The sequence below is a fragment of the Rhizoctonia solani genome, chromosome 6 (assembly GCF_016906535.1).
Source record: "Rhizoctonia solani chromosome 6, complete sequence".
In the NCBI taxonomy this organism is placed as follows: domain Eukaryota; kingdom Fungi; phylum Basidiomycota; class Agaricomycetes; order Cantharellales; family Ceratobasidiaceae; genus Rhizoctonia; species Rhizoctonia solani.
In genome coordinates this window covers 1,668,444-1,691,704 of record NC_057375.1, presented here as the reverse complement: position 1 = coordinate 1,691,704, position 23,261 = coordinate 1,668,444, and the positions used below count along the sequence as shown (strand labels likewise).

General features: G+C 46.7%; 7 protein-coding genes across 7 annotated transcripts; 4 read left to right on the top strand and 3 right to left on the bottom strand.

The window, feature by feature from the left end:
- Window positions 1-1,947: 1,947 nt before the first annotated feature.
- RhiXN_05961 (uncharacterized protein) lies at window positions 1,948-2,548 on the bottom strand (the record flags this gene model as incomplete). Its single annotated transcript, XM_043325777.1, has 3 exons — window positions 1,948-2,173; window positions 2,238-2,343; window positions 2,410-2,548. 3 exons carry the CDS (start codon window positions 2,546-2,548, stop codon window positions 1,948-1,950), a joined length of 471 nt encoding a protein of 156 aa, XP_043181209.1.
- Window positions 2,549-3,006: 458 nt separating this feature from the next.
- RhiXN_05960 (uncharacterized protein) lies at window positions 3,007-3,262 on the top strand (the record flags this gene model as incomplete). The annotated part of the gene is made up of 2 exons (XM_043325776.1): window positions 3,007-3,056; window positions 3,109-3,262. The coding sequence occupies 2 exons, from the start codon at window positions 3,007-3,009 to the stop codon at window positions 3,260-3,262; spliced, it is 204 nt and encodes a 67-aa protein (XP_043181208.1).
- A 758-nt stretch (window positions 3,263-4,020) lies between these two features.
- RhiXN_05959 (Fungal specific transcription factor domain) lies at window positions 4,021-5,458 on the bottom strand (the record flags this gene model as incomplete). The annotated part of the gene is made up of 5 exons (XM_043325775.1): window positions 4,021-4,230; window positions 4,285-4,410; window positions 4,470-4,997; window positions 5,054-5,319; window positions 5,368-5,458. The coding sequence occupies 5 exons, from the start codon at window positions 5,456-5,458 to the stop codon at window positions 4,021-4,023; spliced, it is 1,221 nt and encodes a 406-aa protein (XP_043181207.1).
- Window positions 5,459-6,798: 1,340 nt separating this feature from the next.
- Window positions 6,799-10,333, top strand: RhiXN_05958 (glycosyltransferase family 1 protein; the record flags this gene model as incomplete). The annotated part of the gene is made up of 16 exons (XM_043325774.1): window positions 6,799-7,114; window positions 7,169-7,375; window positions 7,430-7,668; window positions 7,724-7,871; window positions 7,926-8,052; window positions 8,489-8,529; window positions 8,579-8,755; window positions 8,807-8,871; window positions 8,933-9,091; window positions 9,147-9,205; window positions 9,264-9,391; window positions 9,457-9,615; window positions 9,686-9,810; window positions 9,864-9,935; window positions 9,995-10,031; window positions 10,086-10,333. The coding sequence occupies 16 exons, from the start codon at window positions 6,799-6,801 to the stop codon at window positions 10,331-10,333; spliced, it is 2,307 nt and encodes a 768-aa protein (XP_043181206.1).
- Window positions 10,334-10,920: 587 nt separating this feature from the next.
- Window positions 10,921-12,024, top strand: RhiXN_05957 (ribosomal protein L7Ae/L30e/S12e/Gadd45 family; the record flags this gene model as incomplete). Its single annotated transcript, XM_043325773.1, has 6 exons — window positions 10,921-11,131; window positions 11,182-11,301; window positions 11,358-11,450; window positions 11,484-11,635; window positions 11,686-11,834; window positions 11,892-12,024. The coding sequence occupies 6 exons, from the start codon at window positions 10,921-10,923 to the stop codon at window positions 12,022-12,024; spliced, it is 858 nt and encodes a 285-aa protein (XP_043181205.1).
- Window positions 12,025-13,471: 1,447 nt separating this feature from the next.
- RhiXN_05956 (uncharacterized protein) lies at window positions 13,472-14,873 on the top strand (the record flags this gene model as incomplete). Its single annotated transcript, XM_043325772.1, has 4 exons — window positions 13,472-13,501; window positions 13,578-13,607; window positions 14,505-14,563; window positions 14,627-14,873. The coding sequence occupies 4 exons, from the start codon at window positions 13,472-13,474 to the stop codon at window positions 14,871-14,873; spliced, it is 366 nt and encodes a 121-aa protein (XP_043181204.1).
- Window positions 14,874-15,620: 747 nt separating this feature from the next.
- On the bottom strand, window positions 15,621-22,796 carry RhiXN_05955 (UvrD-helicase domain protein; the record flags this gene model as incomplete). Its single annotated transcript, XM_043325771.1, has 30 exons — window positions 15,621-15,885; window positions 15,939-16,700; window positions 16,752-16,887; window positions 16,952-16,971; window positions 17,024-17,087; window positions 17,147-17,409; window positions 17,464-18,500; window positions 18,556-18,901; window positions 18,963-19,012; window positions 19,066-19,445; window positions 19,495-19,561; window positions 19,619-19,869; window positions 19,946-20,043; window positions 20,101-20,131; window positions 20,173-20,356; window positions 20,421-20,542; window positions 20,601-20,644; window positions 20,696-20,752; window positions 20,809-21,060; window positions 21,115-21,209; window positions 21,277-21,605; window positions 21,662-21,726; window positions 21,777-21,810; window positions 21,881-21,921; window positions 21,981-21,997; window positions 22,060-22,210; window positions 22,264-22,366; window positions 22,420-22,432; window positions 22,485-22,629; window positions 22,681-22,796. 30 exons carry the CDS (start codon window positions 22,794-22,796, stop codon window positions 15,621-15,623), a joined length of 5,538 nt encoding a protein of 1,845 aa, XP_043181203.1.
- Between the last annotated feature and the right edge of the window lie 465 nt (window positions 22,797-23,261).

Below are 23,261 nucleotides of genomic sequence, written 5' to 3'. Positions count from 1 at the left end.
CTCAGCTATATAGCCGTTTGCGCCTTCTTGGTAAATGGGTATAAGGGAGCGAGGAACTGGGTCACTGGGCTATTGTTGCTGGTATGTTGGCGCCGCATCGCCCCGGCGTCAATCGGCATCATTGTGTCGCTCATGGCATCAAGAACATGTCCATTAGGATATAGACCAGGCTCCTACTTGCTTTACTCAGATATACTCCTTTACAGATTGCGCGCTAATATAGGGGGAAACTGGCTGAATAATATAAGGCGAGTTGTGGTCGCGTTTGAGATCAAACTGTAAAATTGCCCGGTGTCCTTCAAGTTTGAGCAGTAAATCGTAATAAAGTAACCTGGATAAATGTTGATACCCAGATTGTCCCCAATTGGGCGATTACACTCGCTTACAACTTGAATGAGCGTGTATAGTAACAGATAGCACCCATATGTACGAATAGCACGCCTCGCTTGGGCGGTCGTACTATGCGCGTACGGCATACATGCGCAGAAGGCAGCTTCCTATCAGACATTCAATCCAAAACCACAAATGTACAGGACACCGGTGACACGTGCACTCGGTGCTCCCATCACGCAGTACCCCCGCTCTACTCGATGATCTTGTTTCCTCCTCTCCCTCCTCGGTTGCTTTTGTCTGTTTTCGTTTCCGGCCCCCTTTCTTGTGTTCGCCTCTCAATTGTTCCTCTCTTCCACCCTGTTCAGTAGTCGAGAGTTATCCCTGAGCCACGGCTCCGGCAGGCCCTCGTATTTCGGGTAGTCTCTCCTACTCTGTGTGTTCCCTCCTCTTACCTATTAGTTACTCTCTCTCTATGTATGTGGTTGCGCTCTGGGGTGAGCCTCGGTGTCCGACCAAGCGTTTGGGTCCGAGCAATAAATTGTATCACCCCCCCCCCCCGGTGACACGTGCATTGATACCTCAAGAGTCAAAAATACCTAAACTCAATAAGCGCTCTTATCTATTTTAGGCAGAGGCAATGCATTCGAGATCTTCATCTTTCCTTGTCTGCATCCTAGTATAATCCGATGAGATACGGGCGTCAAGAGTCTTCGTAATTACTGGATACCGGTTGAAAGTTAACCCGGTATAGTTATAAGTTTAGTGGTCTCGCATAGGGGATTGTCGAAAAGAGTCGGAATCCGGGGGATACCGATGCTTGCATCTACCCCGCCGCAATCAAGCTAAAGGAAGGTTTTAGTCATACTATTGGCCTGTAGTGATTGACACGTGCTCATGTACTGCCCAAGCCCACTGCACAATCCCGTCCTGTAATGGTTTTCATGATCGATGCAGATCTGAGCCAAGTACAGGAATTGCTAGAAGCCTCATGCATCGTCAGCATACATCTCTCCCCCGACCCCCACTGGATATTGCACTGCATGTTTTAGTGAACATTTCTGAGCCACCTATAAATCTTCCTACAGAGAGTGACAATAGTATCCAAACTTCCAGAATGTGATGGTAATAAATTGTGGAATATCGTGTATTCGGCGTCTATTCTACATGTACTGTACAGGACCGGAAGATATCTTCCGATGACTTCCCCCCCGTGTACTTAAAATTCTGTCCTACTTTGCAATACGATTGCCCCTCCGCGTTGACTACTTTGTGTGTATTTCAACATAAATCCCATGTGTAGTTATGATACGTGTGCAGGTCTGACCGCTAACCAGGAAGAATTTGGCTTTGCTTGGCCCATGCCTTGGTGTCCTGAATTCGACTTTATGATACATTCAACTCCAGTCGATTCTTCCACATCGCCCACTGTATCTCAAAGCGTACTTCAAGTCCCGTTTGAAGTCTTTACTATTTGTGGCTTGTAGGGTTTGACTGTGTGGTACCGTGTTCAATACTGTCCATTTGTTTATTGGAGAAACACAAGTGCTGAGGGTCGGCGAAATGAATTGTTTCTATCTAGCACCACTGCTTATCTGGTCACTAGTCTATCAACTTCTAGACCGCTTTCTCCTTTAGAACCTCTTGAATCACAGCAACGATTGGGCTATTGTCAAAATATATCTCCCCTCCTGTAGCGACGAGTTCTCCAGGACGCTTATGAATTACACCGATCACCGAGACTTGGATGGTACGTCCTTTAGGATCACCCTTGACCCTGAAGGAAACAGTCGCGGACATATAAATTAACCCGAGTGGCAAGTCAAACGAATAACGGGTGTAGCTATCAATTTGGTTCGTCATTTCGTGACACCCCCCCACACGAACAGGAGGATTGTATAACTCACTCGTGGCGTACATACTCTGATACATTAATGAATGTCTCCCTGTAAAAGGTCTCGATAGCTCCTTTGCCGTGAACTCTGGGGGAATTTGCGATTTGGAGAAATGCGTCTAATGATGCTCATGGTAAGCTTATTTGAATAACAGTACCCCAGTATCCATTCCGTTTTACAATACCTTGATCCCAATACTTTTCCCATTTTGACCAATCCAGGCTATCCACATCTTTGCCGTAGCCTTCTAGCCAAGCCCTCTCAGTTTGAATTTGATCCTCGGTGAGACCGGGAGCTGAAATCAATGCATTTGAAGAGGACATGCTTTGACGGATCAGATATCGCCTAGCTAGATCTAGTCGTATTAAATAGTTGGCTGTTTTTATTGAACTAGATAAATGATCAATAGTTCAAATGTATATATGCGGATCGAATGAAGCGATACTGAGCTCGTTGAAAGACTTAGAAAATAAAGAAGCAAAATTGAGATCATTTAATGCGACAGATAAAGTCGCTTATATACAATCGAACATAGATGATTCACACGCTGTAGGCGTGTGATACCTACGAGAAACACAAGGATAAATGTATCCGATAGAAACGATAACTAAGAAACACAGCCCGTCGTAAACGGGAGCATGTATAGATAAGGTATGGGGAACTTTAATCATAATCTAAAATCTCGTTCAATAGTTGGACATTTTGCGACGAAGCCAGCGGAGTCGCAAAATAGTGACTTAGCCGGAGCATGCAGCGAGTCACGTGAGGACCGCTTCATGCCATGCCGACTTGCGTCCGACGTCCTCCGCCATCTGGCCTCGTACAAACCAAGTGCCGCGGCACGCCTTTGCGCGTCGTTTTTATCCCACCCACCATCCCGCAGGTCACGAGAGCTGGTTTGGGCCGCCCACGAGCCAGACTCGCGGTCGGGCGTCCCCGGCCCACCTTCGCTGCTTCGCAGCCGTGGGGGTTCCCCAGCCCTCACCGGTCTGGGTCTCGTGGCCGACGAGGACAAGCGGGAAGAGGATAAGTTTTGATATCCGGGTTGATTTGATCGGATGAAGCTCGAGCTTACTAACGGCTGTAATATGGGCTAATATGGGCCCTCCCTTCAATGAAGTTGCAAGCACGTACACCTCCAGTAGCAGATGATTTTTGCAGTTGGCCGAAGTTGCATCAAAATTTCCTTCAGTGGAACGAGCGCCATGTTTTTCCATATCCCAAGAAATGGAAATATCCTGGCTCGCATCTACGACACTGAGGCCTTCTTTCGTTGGATTTCTTTTTTCTGTTGACCGGCCAACATTAATGTTAGTGAGCCATTTGATTAACAGCATTGGCTCTTATACCTTCATTTGCAAGCTAGGGGCCCACCAATTGATCGTTTAGAAATAATTTTAGACATCAGCTTAAAGGGGGGAGATTTTCTCCTCTTCGATGAGCCAGCACCTACAAACAAGGAGGGCAATGCGTATGCTGAAGCTTGTGTTAATAAATTTCCAAAAGTTGAGGATATGTTCCACAGTCATTGATATTTGAGGTACCAAAGGTAACGACACAGCCACGGACTTAGCCTATAGTGTGGTGCTGAAGTTCCAACCACTAATTGAACAAGCAACGCAGTAAAGTAAAAGCAAAATTTCCTATCTATATGAAGCATAAGACCTCCTACTCCTCGAATGACCTCGCGAAAAAAAATCGATGGTCATGTTAAGGTAACCACCCAAGTTACAATGAATGTAACATACTCAATTAAAGTACAGCACACGGCCCAAAACAATAGGCGCATATAGTCTCACACATCAACCGGTAACACTATGAATCGTGAATTGACATAGTCCTCCCATGTCGTCGGTTGTCCCCCAGCACCAACGCCATGCCATAAATGGTCAAGTACAAGCGCAAAGTCTGCCCCCCTAATGAGACAGACCTTCTGGTCTCTTGATGCTACAATCTTTTTTCGCAGGACGGCACGGTGCTTCTCTTTGCGTGCGGCAGCGGCCCCCTAAACAAATTAGACTGAGATAGCCCGAATGCCAGAATGCTGCCCATAGCTTACCACTATACAGGGGATAGTCATGTGTGCTTCTAAAGGGTGACCGTCCTCGATTGTAGCAGATAGCTGAGCAATTTGGCGAACTGATGCTTCGACTTGAGGGTCGGCCGAGTCAGCCCCACACATACCCTGCAAAATCATATTTACACATAAAAATCAAAAGAAACGAGGAGTGGTATAAAGCTCACCATATACATGTATACTATTACAGAGTGTCTCCAGATCTCCTGGACGGCCAGCCTACCCATCACGGACGCAGCTTGATCACCATCGTGGCAGGTGATGGATGGGTTCCATTGTTGCAAGCAAGCCAGGAATTCCTGTTGCTGGTCAAGAGTGGGAATGGGGTGCGTGGGGCTGAGAAGTCGAGCAGCTCTCCAGGAGTTGGTCACTGCCAAGAGAGTGATCACGATATGAGAACAGCCGTGTGCCCAGTCTATGTGATAGTGTTCGGGCGGCTGGACCATGGGGTGTAGACTAATATCGTAATGAACGAGTGGAACAGTTCCAAGGACCAGAGCTGTGACCGTGTCGAAAAATACGAAGTGGGGTATTTCGAATCTTGAGTGCGAGAGAGCGTATTGGACCGGGAGAGACAAGCCATCTGTCCACAGCTCTGGAAATTTAGCGGCTAGCGCAAGAAAGAAGGGAACCGATTTGCGCAGTATGATGTAACCAATTGGAGTGCTGATTACTTGCATAGCAGACATGACAAGCTGCAAAAAGTCGAAGTCAAAATGTCAAGTACAGAAATTGACAGCGGTTCGCTCACTGAAAATAGACAATTCATATATTCAGCTACGTCGGTTAGGTCTGGGTCCAAGGGAAGCACAACGCTCGTGATTTGGTGTTGGAATTCGTCAATTAAACGCACTCCAGCCGCTAAGCCTGCACCATCTAGCACGGCTATCTTGATTTTCGTTCCAACATGCATTGATTTCAATAAGAGTTTGGAACCTTTGACTCGGTCGGCGAGGGCGTGAGCGATTGAGAAAGAAAATGGTGTGAACGGCGCTACACCAGGCGGTCCTATTTGAGCTGAAGTATGAATAAGTTATCTGACCACAAAGCTTGTAAGGAACGCACAGTAGTGTATGAACATTTGGATAATATGCTGTGGATCAAACGCATTCACCTCCGGTACTTTGGCTATGTTATTTAATTGGACGAATTTCATGATCGACGATTCGCCGACACCTGAACTATCCTGAGTATCGCATATAAATGAATTCGGTGAGGAGACCTGTCAAAGAGAGCGTCTCCATTTTACCAAAACCCAAAGATCGAAAACGCGAAACTTACGATGGAGTTCGCCAGCGACGAATCCGAAGCAGAGGGAGGGGCGCCGGGTTCTACGGCCGTTTTTTTCCTCCTCTTCCTGGGACCTTTGGGTATGGCCAGATAATCATATCCTAAACATTCGAAGTCGCCATTTATACATCTGGATGTGGTTCGTTTAGGCGACTGGTCACTCCCATGGGTGAATTTAACATAGAAACACGTGCCTCGTACAAAAAGGTCTGGTTTCATCGCACTTTTTCTTCCTGCCACAGCCAACGATTATTATGTGCGAAGCCAAACACTGTTGTGAAAGCTCTACCAACCTATTTTTACATGTCAGGCAACCGTTGGCGGACCGACTGATAGACGAACTGGCCATGGTGTTGTTATACTATCACCGTAGATGGACTGGGCCGAGAAATAATGTGCACGATAACTTAAATTGAAGTAGCAGAGCGGGTGCCACGCCAGTGCAGATCCACCAAAGAAATAGTAGCTTGCGGATGTCGTGGAGGCGTTAAAGCTGTGCAAATCAAGCTTCGTGGGTTGGAATTTGTTGTTGCGGAATGAAAATGGTCTCTGGTTCCAATGGCCCCTCGTGAAACCATTAGTCATTATCACGGCACATAATATGTTGCTATAGATTCAGTTTGCTATATGTCTAATCGAATTCCGCGTGTGTAACGACGAGAATCGACCGCAATTATGTCAAAGTTCTCATTGTGGTTAGTGATAACTTTCAGTGATCTATCGATGACGGGATATGGGAGTGTGTCACGTGTATCGGTTCGCCAGCGACCCCTGTATATGACTCGGTTTGCCGAATTATTTATTATAGCTACGGCGTGGGGTATATCATATTCCTGCTTTGAGCAAATCTACATCTTTCATTTCTAGAATAGTAACTCGATCTATCATGGGATATTAGTCTTAATACTTCCTGGGCACAATCAACCACTACCTGAGAACAATTCCAATAGTTGAGTGCCTTAGCTCGACTTGCTTTAGTACTTTGTACTTATCTCGAATATGATATTCTTGGGCTTTGAATGATCTGCATGTTCCCAGGGGCTGTGCATTCTATTTCCAGTTACCCTTGACTTTCTGCTGGCGCTTACCGAGTCCCAGCGCACCGCGCGACCCGCAAGTCTTAAACCAGTATTTAAATGCCTGAAACTACGATATGTTATGCATCAAACTCCTTTCCTTATACTTCGCAGCTGGTGAAGATTCAGCATGCTTGTAATGAATGCGCCCCCTTCAACTATTCGTAGATCAAGCACATCTCAAACATTACAACTTCATCGTACTAGTACTCGGAATCGTGCTGTATCTATTGATACTCCCACATTCAGTGCTAACTATGCCGGCTATTCTCAACCACAGAATAACTATGCCTTTTCGGGACCAGAGTGTTCGAGCCTTGCATACTATCATCAGGATTCCATGTCGGTGCCCTACGGATACGGCGGCTCCAGCTCGGGGCACAAAGGCGTATACTCAAACACTGACGAGGAAACTCTGGTTGAGTCAGTAACAAGTTTTGATACCAGTAAGCTCAAGTATATTTTTTTCAGTAATGGCTCCGAGTCTAATCCATTTACAGTTCATCCCACTCTTGGCCTTCATCCAGAACATGGGGTAGAAACCTCATTTCACAGCAACGGCCGGGTATCTATGGCATTCGGTCATAGATTTGACAAACCTCTGCCTGATATCTATAGAGTGCCCGTGGAGGAGGTTGGGATTGACGAGACAGGATTTGCTCGTGCGCCTCCAATGAATGTGAATATCATGATCGTCGGAAGTCGAGGTGCGCCTGATATATATAATGACGACCACAAGCCACCCACTCACCCCAATGTAGGAGATGTACAACCATACTTGGCTCTTGGCCAACGGCTCCAGAAGTACGGCCATACCGTTCGTCTTGCAACTCATGAAACCTTTCGTAAACTCGTAAAAGATGCGGGGCTGCGATTCTTCAACATTGGTGGCGATCCCCATGAATTAATGAGCTACATGGTCCGCAATCCTGGTCTCATCCCAGGTTTCAAAAGCATAACGAATGGAGATATAGGAAAGAAGCAAAAGATGGTGGCAGAGGTATGATATGGAATTCATTAAGCTCGAGAAATAACTCAGAAATTAAAATCGGCAGATTCTGGAGGGGTGCTATTTATCGTGTATTGAGCCTGACGATGATACGAAGACCATATTCGTCGCAGACGCAATTATTTCAAACCCACCTACATTTGCTCACATACATTGTGCTGAAGCACTAGGAATTCCGTTGCTTTTGTCCTTTAGTAAGCCTATATGTTTACTAGTTCGAAATTCTGTACTTACGAAGCCTTTTAAAGCAATGCCGTGGTGTCCGACCGCGGCCTTCCCACATCCTCTGGTCAATGTGTTGCAGAATGGGAGCACTGATGCCAATATCCTGAATTATTACTCTTACGGTTTGGTAGATTTAATGACATGGCAAGGGTAAGCCAATGCTTATACGAGACTCATAGTATAGCACGTGCACTCATATTCTGGCTAAGGCTCGGTCGCACCATTAATAAGTTTCGTACCAGGCGCCTGGGACTTCAATACCTCTCGTCTGCATCGGCCGTGGGGATGATAGAGCGCTGCAATATTCCTTGGACATATTGTCTGTCCCCTGCGCTCATACCGAAACCCACTGACTGGATGAATCATATAGGTATTTGTTTGCTTTCCTGTCGTTTTTTAAAGGCTACTGAACTTTTACTTCCCGAAGATGTTGTTGGTTTTTATTTCTTGGACATGGCTAAGGATTATAGCCCCCTCGAGACCTGGTCGAATTCCTCAATGCAGGGCCTCCTCCTGTGTACATAGGGTTGGCCATCCCTTGAAACGAAGATAAATATTCTTACTCAAGCTCATTTTTCATATTTAGATTTGGTTCGATCGTTTTGGAAGATCCCAAGAGGATAACTGGTGAGCCTGATCATTATTGTGATGTGATTCGGTTGACCTTTGAAAACAGGAACTATTCTTACTGGAGTCGCCCAAGCTGGAGTACGAGCAATCATCTCTCCAGGCTGGGGAGGTTTAGACGAGGAAATGATTAAATCCGCTGGCCCCCATGTGTTCGCTCTTGGGAACGTACCCCACGATTGGCTCTTTCAGTACGTCAGTGCAGTGTGTCACCATGGAGGAGCAGGTCAGTATATATGCGTATGTATACTATGATTGTCCGGCTAATAGGTCGCAGGAACTACTGCGGCGGGCTTAAAATGTGGGAAACCGACGATTATTGTTCCCTTTTTTGGCGATCAGGTAGGAGAAACAGTACGCGTAGCATGTGTGACTTCTGATGAACCCCAATCTACTAATTTAGCCTTGGTGGGCTACCCAGATCGCATCGCGGGGAGCTGGGCCGCCACCTCTGGACCACAAAACACTCACGCCAGAGATGTTTGCTTCTGCTATTCGGATCGCATTGTCCCCCTCTTCACTTGGTGCAGCAAAGCAGGTTGGAAAGATGATCATGCGCGAAGTCCGTGTTTACACCTTATCTGTTTTTAATACCGCACTTAACGAATTCTTAATAGGATGGAGCTGGAAAGGGTGTAGAATCGTTTCATCGTCATTTGCCTTTACTCGACATGAAGTGAGCACTTTAACCTTTACTCCGGGGACGTTTTGACTGACAACGTGCTTATCTCTAGATGCGATCTAACGCCCAACCGGGTGGCAGTTTGGTACTCGGCCAAATACAACCTGCGCTTAAGTGCTTTCGCCGCTCAAGTTTTGGCACAATCAAAACATCTTAAACTAAAGAAACTAAAGCTGTATCGTGAGTCACAATCGGACCGTGTCTAGCCGTACAATTCTAATTTGTAACGCCCCTGGGTGGGATAGGTTCGAGGGAGTACAACCCTTATGTCGAGGCTGTTGACCCAGTGACGGGAACTCTGATCCCTGCTCTGAGGTCTCTTAATGATATCGGAAGGGGCATAGTAAAAGTTCCGACTAGACCGGGGAGAGGGATCGCGCAAGTTACTCGGGCAAGCGCACGAGGTGAGAATTCACATGCATGAATTGATAGTTCCAACTCTAAACTTAGTACTTCTCTTTCTTTCCCTTGCAGGTATCCAGGGGACTCTCCAAGGCGCAGCCGAGGGTGTGTCTAATATGCCGAGACTATATGGGAGCGAGGTGCGAGAGCATAAAAAGGTCACTGGTCTGGGATCTGGGATCGCTCAGGGGACCAAGGTAATCTTGATACCTTTACCTTGTTATCAGGCTTATTGACAACTTTTGCTTAGGGGCTTGTACTAGGAATATATGATGGGGTAAGCGATTTTGTCACGGAGCCTATAAAGGGGCTTAAAAATGATGTGTGTATTTGTCTTTTTTATTACTCGGGGAGGAATCATCTAACGCAGTACCTTTGTAGGGATTCTATGGCGCTGTTGGGGGACTGGGAGTGGGCAGTAAGTGAACCCTCCATGACTATATGGATTGACTTGCCAACTCGTTTGGACCAGCATTGAATCTTGTCGCCAAGCCCGTTGGAGGTGCGCTTCAATTTGTTTCTATGCCTATAGAAGGCACAGCGAGATCGCTGTCTCATAAGGAAATCGGAAAGGAGAGGATTGTCGCAAGACGGGCGGAAGGGATCGTAGCATCGGAGCGTGCCTCGTTACAAGAACAATATGCGGTGATCGAAGCATTTGTGGAGTACAAGGCTAAAAGGAAGGGGGATAAGAAGGGCAAAGGTAAAATGAAAGCCTGAAAATATATACTTGGGAATTCAATGTTGTAATATAGTGACATATATACCGGTATACTGTAATAGTGGGCTTAATTTACAAGTTGCTATATAAGTGGAGTGGAACCAAATAGGGCTAACAAATGTTGTTCAAGAAGTAACTTTGCTTCTCATACATGAATAATGTCAGCTCAACTTGAACTCTCCGACCCGCGCACTCCTATTTTCCATCGCTATACAGACACTCGCTGGACAGCCGGGTATTCTGGACCCTCGATGGAACTAGACAGTTGCTTTCCAACCCGGGTGATTTGAGTCCGAAGTTTGGATCCGGTCAAAGTGATCATCACACACCTCGACAACCTCAAGACCTCAAGCTTTAGTAAAAATGGTACGTTTAACAGACTATGCGGTGTCTTTGAATGCGTCTTGGATGGCTCGCTAGAATTATGGGGATAAATTGAGAATGGTAGGTCGCGGAGGAGAGTGTGTGTATATGGAGGCTAACAATAATTTTTGCAGGATTATCTTCATTTTCAAGGAGTATTTTACTCTATACCACTGAGCTTTTGCGATGAAGTGGGTCCCCGCTGGGTCACTCTGTATAAGAGATGGCGCTAGAGCATCCGAGGCGCAAGACAAGGCATTGTGTGTCTGCTCTTGAAGTGACCGCAATTGCTAACCTCGTCCTGCTCAATGACCAGCCCCCAAAGGCCAAATCCGGAAAGAAGCCCGCCGCCGCCCCCTTTGGCGCTTCCTCCAAGTCCAAGGCGGCCACCAAGAACCCGCTCTTCACCGCGAACCCCCGTAACTTTGGTATCGGTATGTGGCTGTGCTGTGCCGAGTATGTGCCTAGTTTCACAGCTATCCAGGCCAGGACATCCGTCCCACGACCGACCTCACCCGCTTTGTCAAGTGGCCCGAATACGTTCGCCTCCAGCGCCAAAAGGTCATCCTCAACAAGCGCCTCAAGGTCCCCCTGCGATCGCCCAGTTTGACCACACCCTGACAAGAACACTGCCACTCAGCTCTTCAAGCTCCTAACAAGTACCGTCCAGAGACCAAGCAGGAGAAGAAGGCTCGTTTGGATGCCACGCCAAGGCCACCGCCGAGTCCAAGGAGGCCAAGGATAAGGCGAGTTGTGCTATAACACGACTGAAATGCCTCTAACAAGCGCTGCAGGACTCGAAGAAGCCCTTGTATGTCAAGTACGGTCTTAACCACACCGTCGCTCTCATTGAGGCCAAGAAGGCCAACCTCGTTGTCATTGCCAACGATGTTGACCCCATTGAGCTTGTCGTTTTCCTCCCTGCTCTCTGCCGCAAGGTTTGTGTGTTTCCATTCCAAAATCCACCCAGTCTAATTTCGTGTTTTAGATGGGTGTCCCTTATGTTATTGTCAAGTCCAAGGCCCGCCTCGGTACCGTCGTCCACAAGAAGACCGCTGCCGTCTTGACTCTCCAGGACGTCCGCAGCGAAGACAACAAGGAGCTCTCCACCCTTGTCTCTGCTGCCAAGGCCAACTTGTAAGTTTGGCCCCTAGCGCCTAGGTTCACTCTTTACTGATGCGCGCTTGTTTATAGCACCGACAAGTACGAGGAACACCGCCGTCACTGGGGTGGAGGTCTCCGTGGTAACAAGTCGACTGCCAAACTCCGCAAACGTGCCAAGGCAGCTGGTCAGACCGTCTCGGCTGCTGCCGCTGCTTCCCTCTAAGCCACTTTATTCGCTCGAGGGTGATATGTGTCTTTTGTTTGAGGGTGTATTTAGCATATGCATGTCGCTTTGGTGTGGGGATGTTTTTTGCTGGCAATGAACTAGTGAACATCATCCTTTTGTGTGTGTGTGCTTTTTGTATTATATATCTACTTTTTGTTTGAACCAAACGTTTCTTTCGAGTAAGATCCGATGCTTTTTTAACCCAGCAAAATTGCCTGGGGCGAATTGCAAATTGTGGTGAACGATTTAACCACAGCTCGTGATAATCCTTCATGCTGCAATCTTACAATTCAAGGATGCCAGATCGCCACAGATGTCGTGGGTGTACTGCCCGCCAGGAGGTACAGGTCTCACCTTCTATATTAGCTCCTCTCAACCGAATACCCTTGACCAGCAAGACTGGGGTTCGAAGCAAACCGACGAGTGGGGTTTGTCTGGACATGCATGACCACGATGCACACCCAATATACCTAGAGTTTTTCTACTGATCGGGGAGTTAAAAGAGGCTCCAAGCTCCATTTAGTCGATCGGACTGGAAACAGCTGCTGCCGGAACTCTTGACGTGCAGTTTCTTGACTCGCAGGTTTCCTATACGTGTTTCTAGAACCCAGCTCTGCGCCATTTTTCTATTGATCTGTGAACTCGGATATTATATTTCCCATACTGCAGGTCAAGAGTTCCAGCTGTAGTCCAAGGAACGCGCATATAAACGTGCTAGGGTTATTAATGGGTTGCATCGGGAAATCCTGAGAAACCTTAATTATCGAATGATGGCGAGACCTTGGTGAGAATGCACCACGGCTGGTTTAAAGCCGTTGGGGAATGAATGGTTTTTGTAAAAGTTGAATGAGCCCTTGAAGCTTTGACGATTCTGGAGAGAACGGAATAGTCGGCGCTATACGCACTGCGGACAAGTCGCGTTTGCACCGCCTTGACGCCCTCGTTGAATGTATGGCGCTCAAGCCAGGCGTCAAACTCCTGTCATTTTAGCCATCTTCGGGATTTATATTCAATTCAATAACAGTCTTCTCCGAGATTTTAGCCTTCTGATGTACCGAAATCGGCTATATGCGAAGAACGTCCGCTTCACAGACGATGAGGGGGTGCCAGTGGGGTAACAATGACGAAGCGCCGCACAGGTTGAAGTGCTTACGTTTCGTGACAGGCACGATCTATGTACTTAACCCCACCCACAGTTGCGTGCCGTTGCCGCTTGCGCTTGTTTGATGCCCCCGTCTTCTAGACCTCGGTTTCGGGTGTGCGCCGCTCGTAATTGCAGCAAGTCTGCAGCTGGCGGAGCCCACCTCAAGGCCTGTGCGCAATGCAAAACGTATGTCTTGTTTCTTTACTTTGATCTTCCTTCTCCTTCTCTTTCTCCTGCTCCTCCCCCCTTTCCACCTTTTGTTTTACCTCTGGTACTGACCCCGATTCTGTGCGATCGACGATGGCGGCGGCTTCAAAAGCTCGCATTATTGTAAGTGTCTTCCCTATTCATGTATTTCCGAGTTTGTACTAACTCCCAAAATGGCCTCTGATTACGATTACATCAGTCGAAGACGTGTCAGGCAGAAGACTGGCCTGTAAGTTTATTTTATGTGAATTCGTGTGTTGTGGAATCGGGCAATGATGCGAATTTGATCGTTGTGCGACCAACAGTCTCATAGGAGGTAAGCCATTCATTGGCTAGTGTCTTTTCAAGTAATCATGTTCAAGCGGATCTACCCATAATTAGGAATTGCCACGTTAACGGTGCGTCGATCGAGTGTATCAAGCCATCGCTGCCCGTACGGGAGGTAGCTCTTCTGTAAGTCCCATAAGCCACTTTTTGGCGTTTTTCTTTCTTTGTTGGGTGGACAAACCAATGAATTCGGATTTGGATTTACCACCGGCGCTTTTTTCCTCGGCTTGGGTTCATCAGTCCGACCTGTCGATCAATCTTCGGCGTTGGGAAGCCTTCCATACCCCGACCTTGGTCTCGGCCTGTATTCTTGGGATGAACCTGTCCCAGGTCCCGCAGAACTTGACCAAATATGCCCTCGTCATCGATGTCATGCCACGTGATTCTTCCGAGCATAGAACCAAGTAAGCCATCCAGTTCCGGTTTGATTGTCCGTGGGCTTGAGAGAGCGCTCCTCTGAGCGAGAGTATCAGGAGGATAGGAAGGATCAGTATTTTACATTAAATACTTGGACGAGTGCTCTCAAGCCGTGGCGCTTTGAAAGAGCTGGGCGGCTATATGTGTGAAGAGCCGAGTAGTGTCCGGAGTATTCGCTATTGTAAACGAGCGTTGGGTTCGGTTAAATTTGTGATCCAGTACTCGTATACAATAGCGAATACTTCGGTCGGGGAGCGAGCTCTTGTGGAGAGTTAGTGAATTTGTCTTACAATAGTCTGACTGTATGCAATCAATACCAGATTCGATGTCGTAGCTGTTGGTTTGAAACCCTTTAGTGAAGTATCGACTTCATGCACGGCAGCGGCCATGGGGAGATCATGGATCGACACCTGCGCGAGAACCAAGTCACCCAGGAAATGGGTATGCACACCGAGTGTTTTTTTTCCTTCTCTGGTTTGGTTTGGTTAACTTGGTACATGATAGGAGGACTTGGGCAAGCTCTTGCTCTGCTCAGGTGTCGGGTGCCTGGCGTCCCATACTTGGTCCAGTCAAGCCACTGCTCATTACACCCGAGGCTATCGATGCGCATGCTTCAACCTCCTTGTCGTTCCAAGGAAACTACGACTGGGTGCAATTGTTCCAACGAGCGATCAGGGAGGAATGGGCGCGACTTTATCACATGTCGTCTATTGCCGCCAGTTGCTTTGTGGATGCGAAGCACAAGAAATGAGATGAAACGACGCTCAACAGGTTGAGTATCAGTCCTACAATTTGTAAGCATGATAATGCTAACGTCTCACAAGGCAACTAGTTTCGCTATTTAAACTCCACATGAATCTATGCGAACACAAAAGCATACAAAAAAAAGAAGGAAAACATAAAAATACCAAAAAAAATTATTTAACACGATTCCGGGGCGAGCTTCATCAGGGCAATGAGGCCCTCTTGAAGATCTCCGGGTTGTGGCCCCTTGGTCGGATTGAGCTCTCACAGCGACTCCTGTCCTTTGGAGGATCCCCGGAGACTTTTTGTGCTGCCGGCTAGAGCTTCCAAAGGACTGTCCTGTGAGGGATCCCCGATTTGTACACTTTCTCGTCTCGTTTAGTCTGCGATTCAATTTCCATGATATTTTCTGCCTTTAGTCGTATTGCACTCGTCGGAGGACCTCGACAGATGACTTACTTTCGTATTTGCCACATTTTGCTTCCTGTATGGCTTGGATTGTAGTTACTGTCGGCTCTGAGATCGGTGTAACTTTTATGCAGTACCCAATAAATTGTATGTTGGGTTAGAGATGAGCGGTGTTTAAAGGGCTCCAGCCACGTCAGTAGACACTGCGTATTCGATAGCATACAGCTGATTGAAAACCAAGATATTATTATTCGTGATCAGCAGCGACAGAGCTAGATACACATTTCGTCGATTCAACAACGCAACTCCCGAAGTATACAACGCGGACGGCTTGAACTCGTTGATGTTATCGTGCACGCCCCTTGCCTTTGGGACGTTTCAAGTCGTTGGATGTCTCGAGCGTCTTCAAAATCATGTTTCTTCCATAAGACAATCTTTTCTCGACATCCTTGAAGCCCTCATCTTGGGTCACCGTCTTTGAGTTTTTAACGTTCATGAAAACATCCCAGGCCTTTTTCGTCTGGGTTTTTATACCGCCAATGTTTCCTTGTTTTATGATCCTGGGGGCTTTGCCTGGCGGCAGGCATTCGCTCACTTTGCCAAGGTAACCTCTATTAAATTTTGTTTAAAGAAATTCAGTATAACCCTGTAGTGCTACACTTACTCGACTTTTTGTTGATTCTTCTTGTTCTTCTTCTGAAGCTCTTCCACGTCTTTAGGTTTCAAGTTGTCTTCCTTGAGGTTATCGTCAATATGTTCAAGGTACTCGCGCATCTCTTCAACTAGCATTTGAAGCCCCAAGACGATAGATAGGCACGGCCCTCTAATGAGATGCAGGGCCAAAACATCCCTTCGTTCGGCCGATTTACCCGCTTTCGGAAAATGAGGGCGTTGTAATTCGTAGAGACGACCCTCGTCGGAGAATTCATGCAGGCGATGTCGCTGCGCTTGTCGTTTGATGGCCTTTTTCCATGCTTCTTGAATACAACGGGCTGCATCATCTGGCGTTAATTTTTCTTCCAAAACCTCGTCTTCAAGCAACTGATCTTCATCCGGAGACTTTGAATCAGGAAGGGCCGAGGCGATTTCCGGTCCAGATAAGGAGACGTTGATGTTATGGGCATCCGTCTGATGGTATGTCGTGCATTCTACGACAGGACTCTCCGATAATCCATCAGGTACAATCTGTAGATTGAATGGCTCCGGTGAATCTTGAGAACAACAGTCGGCTGCCCCTCTGTTGAGTCTATCGAATAGAAGGGACTGAAGGTGGGGAATATTATCGAAAGTGATCGTGTTCGCGACCAGACTTTGCTTTGCGGGGCATGCGACTCCAGCATTACCCAGAAGCATTACTAGTTCTTCGTGAATCAGTGTCTTCATGAGTAATTCAAGGCATAACCTCTGGTTGGAGCTAACTGATAATCTGTAAAAAATCTTTAGCAGCTGGTCGGCAGTTTAAAATGCGAACACGTACGTATCAGGATTGATACCCAGTGCCATTATTTCGTCAGTTAGTGGCATTTGAACACCCCCTCGTTCTTTTCCGACATCTCGAAGCGTACCAAACACCGTTGGTAGCACAGGATGGGCAGGATGAAGATTGATCGCCACTGAATTAGTTAGAAAAGATTTCAAGTCCATTTGATTCGGCGAGTGAGTATATGCGCAACTCACATAGACTGGTTGCCCAAATTCTTTGAACAAAAGATTAGCCGCAGAATAAGAACTGTGCTCGAAAAAACATACAAGCGTGATATAAGAGACTGAACATCATATTCGCCAAGTGCGTCGTTTAACATCCTCCAGCGGTCTATATCGTTTCTGAGTTTAGCGGATATTTAAGCGACGCCGAGCTAGTGGATTACGAACCAGGGATGCCACGCAACAATTCCATTAAGACCAACCGCAAACGGTGGACAAAGGTTCCAATAGGCTGATGTCTGAGTGTTTGTGGATACTTTGCGTGCATAGTCAAGCTTGATGCCCAGCTTAACGGAATCACGAGCCCAGAATAACCCCAGTAGGACCATGTGGTGATGGCGCGCTCTGCCAGAATTAAATCTCGCGTTGTCCTTTCGATCAAGTGAACTAGTACCGCTACATCAATTGCCCATCCCTGTTCAATAATCCGACTTCCGGAGAAGCTCTTCAATATAACGAACAAATTAACGTGTGGCTTTGCTTACCCTATGGCATTAACTACTTTATGAAGTTGCCCGAGAGATCCGGTTTGATGCAGTGTAATTATGTCAGCTGCAAAAAGGTCAGGCCTGGGAGGGCAGCCCACGGGAGTTTTCTTAGGCTTGAATAGCTGGACAGTTTTGGATGCTTCGCGAACCGGAAGGAGCTCCGAAGAGATAGAGAGATAAGCCACAAAGAGCGTCGCAAACATTTGCTTATGCTTGTTGGGACTTAGTGACTCTAGTGCTTCGTTAGTCCAAGCGTATAAGGTTGAAGATCCAGGTTTCAGGTACTCGAGACTAGAGCGGTTGACCGAACCGGTAGGCGGGAACACAATGTTAAAGAGTCTTATGAGCCAGGCCGTTTGAATATTATCGATATCGTTATCACTGAATTTAGTGGCTGTGACTTTGAACTTGTACCCTTTGACTAACTCCAAGGAAGATAACGCTAAATCCAGTGCCGGGAACAAATCATGCAAAGTTGGATCAGACGGAGAAGCAGTCAAATCACTATTCCGTATGAGCGAGAGAGGCTGCATCCAAGGAGTCCCGAGCAAGTGTGTATTAAGATCTTTGAGACACTGCTGGGTATGCTCGTCAAGGGCTTCCCTAATACATGCATCGGCAGCGTTGGTGGCCAAAAGTAGGTCGCGCGAAGAGCCTTTCTTTGTGGTTCGGCCTTTCCCGGAAAAGGTTTGCAAGAACGTCCCGTTTGGAATCGAAATGAACGCGTTGTCTTTAGCACCCGATGTTGACGACTGGGCAAGACCTAGAATCTTTCGGGCCTGAAAATTCCGACTTGGACTGGGTAAATCCCTTAGGAGTTGAATGTGTGATAAATACTGGGACCAGGCCCGAAGATATGTCGAAAAGGTCTCCCATGAATCATAAACTCGATCGATTGGCTTGAGTGTGTGATGATAAATTAGTGTTAGCCGAATTCTTTCTTCTTCAAAGTTTGGGTCCAGCTTTGCACGAATGTCATCAAACAATTCAAGAGCAGGGGTCTGATGACCAAGTAATGTCGCGAATATCATAATCTAATTGATTGGTGAGCCGTTAGCTTAAAACGTACAAAAATAAAAGATGTCTTACATCATAGCGAGCCGCAGGATCTGATAGTCCATCTAAAGTGGCGCATATATCAATCAAATCCTCTGCCCGTTTAAGGGACTCTGGGTTTCGAATAGCCTCCAGACTGAAAACGGTCCACAGGTAGCCAGAGACGATCTCCCTGGATCGCTGAAGAGTTGATGCTTTTCGAACTTTGAGGAGACATTCTATAGCCTGGACGGGTAGCCCATCAGACACGTATTCGTTGGCAAGATCTTCAAACTTTTGGTTTCTTTGAAGGAGCTCCTTTATTTGAGTAGGAAAACGAAGTGAGCGAGCTAAGTTAATGCACCGATCTAGATCACCCTTGAAGAGCTTTTGCAAATCGCTAGAGAGGGGACATGAGTTGCGTCGACAAAAGCGGCGTTCGGAATCAATAGGTGACTAACTCATATCTACGTTCGCGCAGGAAATGCACTGACGCAACCTCTTCTATCCTCTGGACAAGATCTGTATCCATGTCTTTGGAATAGAAAACCAATATCCTCAAACACTCATCCATGTTCTGAGCTTCAAAAGAAACAACTGCAGCTCGATCATAAAAGCCTCCTCGACAATATGCTTTGGAGGTCCGTATAGGTCTTGAGCTCCGTGCCAACAGGTAGCGGCATGATACCAAAGTGTAGACGCGGTGTGCGGCGACTTCTCGGATTTGGCACATTTTTCCATTTTATTGGCTGCCTTGACAAGAGCGTCCTTGCTCCCAGTGCCTTGAATGTTTTTTGCTTCTGTCATGTCATGGTACGCGTTGGCAATAGCGGCTTCTTTGTCTTGTCCAGCGCGCTCGAAGCACGACTGAGCCAGTGCATACAAGCCAGTTGAAAAGAACTCCTGTCCACGCTGGGCCCACTGTCGAAGGTCCTTAGTGGAAGCTTAACTAATGTTAGTGCGTACTGATACAACTAGTGTACTAGGAGGTACCTGCAAATTTGCTCAGCGAATCGAGGGAATCTGAACAAGTGATCAATTTCAGGCCTTCCCAGACCACCTAGTCAAAGTGTCGGTCTGAATTAATAAAGGAGATTGGTGTTATATTAGTACTTACTTTCATAGCATCAATTGTCTCCCCAGAGTCCCATATCCAGCACCGATGTCTAGCCCTAGTAACGGCGACATAGAGTTGTTTCAATTCGGAACATAAGACGGGTGATACAACAAGGTCCGTTTCCATCCTGGAGAATCTAACACGCTCATCTTCGTAGTGAACTGAGAGCATACGAATAGCACTCCAAGCAGTGCTGGGTGCTTCCGACTCGGCGAAAAAGTTATATAGTAGTATATCGTCAAATTCCAAGCCTGGAGCCGATTTAGTAGTGCCGGTGAGGGTCACAAATCAATATACCTTTCGTTTCTAGGAGCGTTATCACAGTACAGCGCTTTTGGAGTCTCTTGTTCAAGGACTGAGCAGTTGATTCTGACCGAACAATAATAGCCTGCTGAGCACCAAACGCAGTAGCTTGCTCGATTGGCCTAAGTGATTTTATGTTTTGTCAGCGAGTTATTAATTAAAGAAGCTACCCAGCGTACTTCTTATCCAAAAGATAGCGAACAAACTGGCCTCATCGTTATCAGGACTAAAGAACAACAAAGGTGGCAGACCCGGCGTCTTGGCGGATTCAGGCTTCATGATGTCGATAGAAGTTGGAAATAAAGTATAGATGAGTTCGACCAGGGATGCGGCATAACGAACAATGCCTGCATGGCTACGGAAGTTGACAGTAAGCTCGAAAAGAGAAAATGGAGCCGTTGGTTTACGCTGCCAACGAGAAGCCTCCTTAGGTATCTGCCGAACATGTACTTGGTTAAGCAATGAAGGTACCACGGAGCGTGTGGGACACACTCCATACCATGTTATCATATATAAACGCTTTCAGGTCTTTGATTCGAAAAGAGCTACCGACGTTGATGGTTTGAGCGGTATCACCGCACCAATATCCTCCGTCTAGGTTTGAGCACAGAGACTGGAGCACTATTACAATAGGAATGATCGAAAAATAGTCAACAAATGGTCAACAATTGAAGCTCACAATAAACGTCGGACATTAAATGGTCTTGGACCTCGTCCACAAAGCTAAGATACTGAGATTACTACTTGTAATATAGTGTCAGGTTATACCCTTACATGTAGTCTACTCGGGATTCGGCAGGTACCTTGTATCTCGATAATATCTTTTGAGTCCTAAACCCAACAAAAAGCTACTGCCGTGAAAATATCCTAATATAGACCAAGCTTACCTGTCTGCGTTATCTATCTCATAGCGCCGGCGGCATTGCTTGGTGTATTCTTCATAGATTGCATATACCTGGCCACGAACACCCATAAGAAGCGGTGATTTTTTATGGCTCAACTCCGATAGATATTCATCCATAGTTAAGTTACGGCCGTATCCTTTGATTACCCCAAGTATCTCAGAAAAAACCAGCGCTGGATTGAGGTTGCGTGTTAGCCCAGGGCTGAACGTTGGCCAGTATCTGTGTTTGAAGTCGCTGGAAATATAAAATGCGTAAGCGGTGATTGGGGATGGCTAAATTACGACCAACCTGAATGATATGATATGTTGGGCGCGAGTCCTTGCAGAAGTTAATGCATCTTCACCTGCAGCACCAAATATGTCCCCTTCAATCAATTCGCACAGCTTAGGTAGTGGCAAGGCACATATCAGTTGAGTCCTGCTAGTGTGCTCACGACGAAGAGACTCATACCTTATCAAATGATACAAATAACGGGAAATGGCTATCTTTGAGATCGCTAAAACGACGCGGAAGGTCAACGCGTAGGTCAACCGTGTTGTCGTATTCAACCAGCTCCCGGCTTTGGTATTTTTGATTTTCTTGACGCATTGCTTCAAGCTCCTGTGTCGATTTGTTTGCGATATCACTCGAATCAATCAATCCTTGGTAGTTCCTAGCTATATGCTGGGTCAAGACCTTGGATCGAGTTACGAAAAGTTGTCGAGTAGGTCGTAGCTCATCGGACCGCAAGCCGAGCTGAGCATTTGCTCTCATCTTGTATATTAGCGCGGTCGTTTTCCCTGGTATTGAGGAGGGAAATGAGATTGTGGCGTTTCACAGAGCAATTGTATCTTACCTGTGCCACTACGGCCAATCACTATGGACGTCCCATGATGACGTACAATCCTCCGTTCGTCGGGGCTGAACAATGCTCAGACACTACAAAAAAGGCAAACGAGAAGATTACTTACTTCAGGGCCATAGGGAGGACGGCTTCCATATCAGCTAAAATTGCTTCATAATATCGACATAACTCAGCGGCTAAGTTACTTCGGTACTCATGTGAGCAGCTTACAGTTATACAAGGACTTTGTAGCCGGCGAGAATTTTTCAAGGCTATGGAGGTGTAAATTTAGCGCTCAGATTTCTTTACCATGTCCCCGAAATCAACTCACGCTACAATTTCATGAAGCTGTGAGGCCCAAAAAAAGACCATTATTGTGAAGCTCGCGCGAGAAATGACAACAGGCATACCTCATTCATGTCTGTCTCGGACGCTGGGGCTTCATCATCGTCTAGACGATACTCGCTATCTGGGCCCGCAAGGACATATTCTTTGTGACCAAACATCGCCGGTATATTGAGCGGGCCATCTGCAGTTTGTACATACTCGCGCCGAGTGCATCTGGTGAGGTACACTTAGCTCCAAGTTTGTGACGAAATCTGGGATACTCTTACCGGTCCCGATATTCTCGACCGTGTCTTACCAAATACTTGGAGACTTTTACCCAAAAGTCATATGATATACGAGCCCGAGTAGATACAGAAAAAACCTTGATGGCTAAACCACGATGTTAGTATCAACGAAAGTCACGAAGCCTTTCAACACCCTACTTTGGCAATCGTACTGGATGTAATAAGTATCAGCATGTGGGTATAAATCAGAGTATAGGTCATACTTTGCCTTCGGGATCTGCTATTAAATCGATTGTATAGATAATTCTCAGGTCAACGCTCATGCGTGCTCTGAAGACCGGGATATGATTTTCTGTACCCCGGACGACGAGATAATTGTCAGTCGTAAACTGCGCCCGGGAAAGCTCCCTGTAGTTAAGTTGTAATTAACCATTGTTTAATGATAAAAGCGGAACCCACTTGAGCTTGGTTCGAATAATTTCAAGTGTTTTACGGTTTTCTATGAGCTGCCTCAGTTCTCCGATAGCTCGCCCCGAGAGAAGAACTGGCCAACGCCAGGAAGAAGGCGTTGACATTGTATGAGTCTAGTTTGTTGAGCAGGGCTACAATATCGGGGTTGGCTGACAGTATGTTCGAGAAAAAGTTGAGTGGCTACACAAGTTATGTTGCTTGTCGTTGTTTGTATAAATGCGTGGCTACATTCCGAAATAGGTAATTGTGTCTGCGTACCCCCGAAAACCTCAAGAACACGGAGTACCCTGTGAAAACCTGGATTTGTTGATTGTCACATTTGCCACTGGCCCAACTGGGAGTAGCCACTCCGATGCAAGATCCCATAAATTACCCAAATCGATAACCAAGAGTAATTGACCGCATTTCCCCACACCTCGCGTTGACAAACAGGTATTAGTACACAGAACACCTTGTTCACTCTAAAGCCGCGTGCAAACTACCAATAAAGGGGCCACAGTCGAAGGATTCAAAACAAACAAAATCACACTCTACTCTTGCACTGCCCTTTCTAAACTCTCCTATCTATT